The following is a 6,687-nucleotide window of genomic DNA, read 5'->3' as shown; positions in this document are numbered from 1 at the left end:
TCATCCAGTACGGGGTGTGGGATAAGCAGTCTGATAATTTAGTAATAATGGAGGAATGGAGAGGGATGGTGGTGAGGGAGAGCTGGGCATTGTCAGTGTACATGTGAAAACTAACACGGTGCTTTTGGATGATGTCAACTAGTGGCAGCATATAGATGAGAAATAGGAGGGGCCAAGGATAGATTCTTGGGGCACACACTAACCAAGGACTTTGGAGAGGAAAGGGAGATTGGAGATGGGGCGGTAGTTTGCAAAGATGGCGGGATCAAAGGTTGTTTTAGTTTGGGTGATGCTGGTGCATTTAAAGGTGAGAGGGACAAAACCAAAAGAGCGACAGAACTGTTAACAATATCAGCTAACATGGGGAGGGTGGATGGCCAACAGTTTAGTGAGAATGGAGTCAAGGGAGCAGAAGGCAGGTCTCATGGATAGGCTAAACTCTGAGGAAGTTAGAAGATAGGACAGAAATTGGAAAGAGATGCAAGTTCAGGGCTCAGACAAGGAAGGGCTTCAGAAACAGTTTGGCCCGGTGAGCTATTGGAAGGGAGGGAAGCAGCAGAGGCAGCTGATCAGATTGTCTCAATTTTAGTGACAAAGAAGCTCCATGAACTCCTCACACTTGTTGGAGGTGAGGTTGGAGGAGACAGGCGAGAGAGCTTCAAAAGGATATTAAAAAGATTCAACACAGTGTTTAATACAAAACTGATTTATTAGACCTTTATCCAGAATATCAACCACTATAACTGGGTTGGAGTTTATTATCAGCAGAAACAGACCCAATGAACATGGTTCAGTCTTGGACGTGATCAACAGCAAAATCCAATCACTGTAATTGTTTGTGAACTCGCTGATGACTCATCAGGGTGGATGACCGAGTGAATCTCTTCCCACACACAATGCAGATAAATGGTCTCTCCGCACTGTGAACTCGCTGGTGTTTCTGCAGGTGGGATGACTGAGTGAATCCCTTTCCGCACTCAGAGCAGATAAATGGCCTCTCCCCAGTGTGTGCTCGCTGGTGTACAGTGAGTTCAGATGACCACCTGAACCCAGTGCCACATTGAGAGCATCTGAATGGTCTCACATCAGTGTGAATACGTTGATGGCGCATCAGTTCCCCAGAACTTTTATAGCACCTTCCGCAGTCTGGGCATTTAAAAGGTCTCTCATCAGTGTGAACTCGCTGGTGCCTCAGCAGGTGCGATGACTGAGTGAATCCCTTCCCACACTCGGAGCAGAGGAACGGTCTCTCCCCAGTGTGAATTCGCTGGTGTACAGTGAGTTCACATGATTGCCTGAACCCAGCCCCACAGTGAGAGCACCTGAACGGTCTTTCGTCAGTGTGAAAACGTTGATGGGACATCAGTTCCTCAAAACTTTTATAGCACTTCTCACAGTCTGTGCATTTGAAAGGTTTCTTGTCGGTGTGAATTTGCTGGTGTCTCATCAGGTTTGATGAGCAAGTGAATCCCTTCCCACACACAGAGCAGGTGAACGGTCTCTCCCCAGTGTGACCTCGCTGGTGTATAAGCAGGGTGGATGACTGAGCGAATCCCTTCCCACACTTGGGGCAGATGAATGGCCTCTCCCCAGTGTGAACTCTTCGGTGTGTCAGCAGATCAGATGAATTAATGAATCCTTTCCCACACTCGGAGCAGGTGAACGGCCTCTTCCCAGTGTGAACTCGCTGGTGTTTTCGCAGGTAGTTTGACTTTGTGAATCCCTTCCCGCACTCAGAACAAGTGAACGGCCTCTCCTCAGTGTGAATTCGCTGGTGAATTTCCAGCTCAGATGGGTAATTGAATCCATTCTCATAGTCCCCACACTTCCATAGTTTTTCCCCAGAGTGAATGGTGCTTTTTGGTTCCATGTTCAAAGGCTGATGATATTCAGGTCCTGATGAATTGGTGACTCATTCAGATCCTGATGTGATGTTTAGTTTGAGTTTCTGAACTGCAAATTCTCCCCTTCTAATCTCCTGTGCAATTGACTTAAAACAGAAAAAAGGGAGTGAGAGAGAACCCACACATACCAAAGGCAGGTTGTGAAACTGAGCTGAATGAATCTGGTAATTTGTGCAGCCGGAACTAGGAACAAGTGACCATGAAAACTGCTTGATTGTCGTAAAAACCCAACTGGTTCACTAATTCCTGCAGGGAAGGGAACCTGCCACCCAGTCTAGGCCAACACAAGACTCTAGACACTATGGGAGGAGAGAGAGAGAGAAGTGGGAGAGGCAGGTAGCAAACGAGAGACCAACTCAACCATAACTTTGACAGAAACTCCCAAACCCTCAACCTCCATCACTTGGAAGGACCAGGGTTACAGGTTTTTGTGAACACCATCAACTCTAAGTTCCCCTCCAAGTCACGCACCATCCTGACTTGCCTGACATCCAGTCCTGGATGAGAAGAAATTTCCTCCATTTAAGTATTGGGAGAGTGAAGCTATTGTCTTCAGTCCCTGTAATAAACTCCACTCCCTAGTCACCAACTCCATCCCTCTCCCTGGAAACTGTCTGAGGCTGAACCAGACTATTCATGATTTTTATGTAACATCTGACCCCGAGATGAGTTTACAATCACATTTCAGTGTTATCACCAAGACTGCCTATTTCCACCTCAGTAACATCGTCTGACTCCGCCCTAGTCTCAGCTCATTTGCTGCTGAAACTCTCATCTATTCCTTTGTTACCTCTAGATTTAACTATCCTAACACACTCCGGGGCGGCCAACCTCCTACATGCAACCTCCCTGTAATATGCTGCCCGTGTGCTTACTCACAACAAGTCTTGTTCACCCATCACCCCTGTGCTCACTGACCGACAAAGGTTCCTGTTTAAGAAGCACCTACATTTTAAAACTTATAGCCTTATTTTCAAATTCCTCCCCAACTGTTCCCTATCTCTGTGATCTCCTTCTGCCTCACAACCCTCCGAGATATCTGCACGCATCTAATTCCAACCTCCTGAACATTCTTGATTTTAACTGTTCCCACACCTTCAGCTTCCATGACTGAGGAATTTCCTCCCTAAACCTCTTTGCCTCTCGACTTCGCTTTCCTCCTTTAAGATGCTTCTACCTATTTCACCACAATCTGGTCATCTGCCCTAACATTTCCTGATGTATCTCGGTGTCAAACGTTGCTTTGAAACATTTCTGTGAAATGCCTTGGAATATTCTAGTATGTAAAGGAAGTATATAAATACATATTGTTGTTGTTGACTTGGACATATATCACTGTTCCTTCCTCATCGCTGGGCGAATAACCTCTAACTCCTTATCTAACAGCTTCATGGGAGCATCTTCAACACACAGACTGTAGCGGTTCAAGAAGGTCAAACATCATATTCTCCACAGGTAACTGGGGATGGGTAACATCTGCTGCTGGTCTTGTTAATGACACCCAATCCCAAGAATAAATTTTAAAAATATGTACATGTAAAGTAGATTGAAAGCATCCACAGAAATACTTTTCCCTAAATCAATACTCTTTTACATTGACTGAACAGTGTCCATTCAACAACCTTACCTCTCCTGAAATCTATCTCCCTTGACAATTTCACATTGGAAATTTCTGGGTCTGACTGGATTCCAAAGTCCTTAGGGTTAAACCCAGCAGCTTCTACTCCAGCTCAAACTGATGCAAAAAAAGGTTTTCAAAAGAGAACTGGATAATTAGCTGAAGAGAAAAACACAATTGCTGGACCATGAGGAATGGGCAGGGGAGTGGGACTAACTGATTTGGTGTTGCAGAGAACCAGAATGGGCACGATGGGCTAAAGGGCCTCCTGTTTTTTGTTATCATAGTCTGATTCTATTAAATAGACCTGCACTGAAGGCCAGGGACTTCTGTAACAGCCACACTGCTGCAAACCGGCGCTTAACTGGTCTGCCTGTGTCTCTGAACTCTGAGTGCCGCCTGTAATAAAATAACAGCAAAATACTGCAACTGATGGAAATCTGAAATAAAATGGGAAAATGCTGGAAGTACTCAGTAGGTCAAGCAATATCTGTGGAGAAAGAAACAGTTAAAGTTTCAGTGTGTTAATGAATTATGGGGAATAAAAATGGTGCAGAATTTGATGGTCATTATAGCTCAGAAGTGGAAGAGAAATGGACCATAGCACAGGAAAAACAAGTCCTGACTGAAAGATGCTGTGGGAAGATAAAACTGATAAGCCAGCAGCACAAGGTTGAGGGAAGGGCGGCCGTGGAAAATGCATTTTTACATGGTCAGTGAAAGAAACAGTAAAATACTAAACATAACTAAAATATACCCATTAATTAGGCAACAGCAGAGAGGTGATCAGCGAGAGCAGAGGTGAAAAAGAGCAATGGATGGACATGGATTCAGATCCACAGTGAAGGTGTCACACCAGCCCCAGAGCCATGGAATCTCTCACAGATAACAGAGCATAGCATTAAATGCTCTAAATTGTAGATGGATGCTGAATAATACTCCCCTCTATAACAATTCCACTGTTTTCATTTTTAAAATCTCCTGCTGGAGCCTGCAGCTGGAAAGATATCAGAAGCACTGGAGTCAGAGAGAAAAATCTCCCAGTTGAGGAAATACCCAGGAAGCGGGGTGATGTCACCGAGCAAGTGTCAGTGCGTGATGACATCACAGACACGAACACAGAACATCTGGGTCTGTGCAAACCAGTGATCACCACACATTATGAAGGACGTGAGGGCCCTTGAGAGGGTGCAGAGGTTTGAAGGATGAAGCATTTTAGTTGCAATGTTAGATTGGAGAATTGGGGTTGTTCTCCTTGGAGCAAAGGAGATTGAGGAGAGTTGACAGAGGTGTACAAGCTTATAAGGTACATAAAGAAAAACTGTTCCCATTATTTGACTGTAAAAGGATTATGAAAACAAATTGAAGATTTTGAGCAAGAGATACAGGGGGAATGAGAGTAAGACCTTTTTTTACACAGTGAGTGGTGATGACCTGGAAATCGATGCTTAAACTCAAAGGCCAATGATATTCAGGTTCTGATTAATCGAGACTTAATGTTATGTTTGGTTTGTCTCAAAACCCTCTCCTTACCAGCTGTAAAAGGAGTTTCTAAAATCCATCCCTGTCAGTCCGAGATAGAAATTCACAACATTGGTATACAAAATTATGAGGGGCGTAGAAACTTTTCCCTTTATCGAAGGTGTCAATAACCAGGGGGTATAGATTTAAGGTAAGGGGCAGGAGGTTTAGAGGGGATTTGAGGAAACATTATTTCCACCCAGAGGGTGGCTGGAATCTGGACTACACTTGCCTGAGTGGGGGCGGTAGAGGCAGAAACCCTCACAACATTTAAGAAGTATCTAGATCAGCATTTGAAACGGCATCGCATACAGGGCTATGGGCCATGTGCTGGAAAATAGATAGGTGCTTGATGGCCAGCACGGACACGATGGGCCGAAGGGGCTCTTTCTGTGCCTGTTTCACTCTCTGTCGCTATCATTCCTGCTGACAGGGAGAGTGGTGACCGCGCATGCGCACCCCCATGACGCTGGCAGCCGTTAACAAGGACCTTCCATCGAGAAAGATACCGCTCCGTTAATGCCAACAAAGTACCTGAAGCTTCTTGTTTATGGCGTTGAGGCCTCCACTGGGTGTTTGTGAAGCCTTCCGTACCACCCACCGCCCCTAACGCTGCCTCCGCTTATCCGCCTCCTTCCCGCCTGAAGATGAGACAAACAAGCGTCTATTCATGGACATCACCTGCACTGCGCATGCTCCAGATCACAATGCCCGGGGACTGATTGACGGCAGCTTCACAACAATAGGAAGAGGGGGCATGGCTGGAGGACCGATCGTGAGCAGCTGACCTCCATCCAATCGGAGTGAATGAGGGGTGGAGCTGAGCCCGGATCTCCCTCATTGGCTGAAACTCTGCATCGTTTTGGAAGCTGATTTGTCTCAAACTCCAGGAGAAAACCGGATCTTTCTGTTTGTGGCTTTAAACAGATGAAACCCTGTGGGTGTGGAGCAAACATTTCAACATTTGTTAGTGAAATGGATTCATTCAGGACAGTCAGCAGGGATTATTTCAGGAAATTACAGTGTAGTGATTGTTTCTCTTTGAAATCATCCCTTGGAGAACAGTGTGAATCAGTGGAAGAACTCACAGGCTGTTTAATGCTCCTTCCATGTCTGGAACCATTTAATTCCAGCCGATCTGTTGGTCCGACTTCAACCGGGAGAGTTTGATGAGTTCCCATAACTCACACAATGGGAGTGGACAGCCAGACCCGCCGGACACACTGATCCTGCCTGACGTCAACCCAGAATGAGCTGGAGAGCCGTCTCCACTCACCAGGACTATCTGCAATGTGGTTTCTGACTCAAAGGTGGGAATGTGAAGTTATTCTTTATTAATAACCGTAAAAGTTACGATTGCCACCGAACTGACAGATCTCCTTTGTATATCCACTCCAAAAAAAGTCTTGATTTTACTTTTGCAATTTAATAGTGGTACTTAGATAATCTAACCACCTACTTCCTTGTGAGAGTGCTGAACTACAGTAGCTGAAGAAACCTAGTTATCCTCTACCAAGCCTCTCCTCATCCTCTCAGAATGAAATCATTCCTATCCTTGTCCAGTATTTTCCATTATCCATAAAGAAATTGTCTCAGTGTCTGCATTATGAATCTAATCAAGCTCCTCCAATGTTCATTCTAATT

The 6,687-nt window shown here is 45.2% G+C and overlaps 1 protein-coding gene across 1 annotated transcript; it reads right to left on the bottom strand.

The window, feature by feature from the left end:
* Positions 1 to 694: 694 nt before the first annotated feature.
* LOC121270561 (zinc finger protein 239-like) lies at positions 695 to 5,885 on the bottom strand. Its single transcript, XM_041175929.1, has 2 exons — positions 5,578 to 5,885; positions 695 to 1,990 (listed from the first exon to the last, which is right to left on the bottom strand). Exon 2 carries the CDS (start codon positions 1,868 to 1,870, stop codon positions 824 to 826), a length of 1,047 nt encoding a protein of 348 aa, XP_041031863.1. The 5' UTR covers positions 1,871 to 1,990; positions 5,578 to 5,885; the 3' UTR covers positions 695 to 823.
* Between the last annotated feature and the right edge of the window lie 802 nt (positions 5,886 to 6,687).

Source organism: Carcharodon carcharias, chromosome 27, assembly GCF_017639515.1.
Source record: "Carcharodon carcharias isolate sCarCar2 chromosome 27, sCarCar2.pri, whole genome shotgun sequence".
NCBI lineage: Eukaryota > Metazoa > Chordata > Chondrichthyes > Lamniformes > Lamnidae > Carcharodon > Carcharodon carcharias.
Note: the sequence above shows the minus strand (reverse complement) of the source record. Positions and strands in the feature narration are given on the sequence as shown.

What these genes read in the sequence shown, in the direction of transcription:
- LOC121270561 (XM_041175929.1), bottom strand. Translation starts at nt 1,870, where the DNA reads ATGGAACCAAAAAGCACCATTCACTCTGGGGAAAAACTATGGAAGTGT.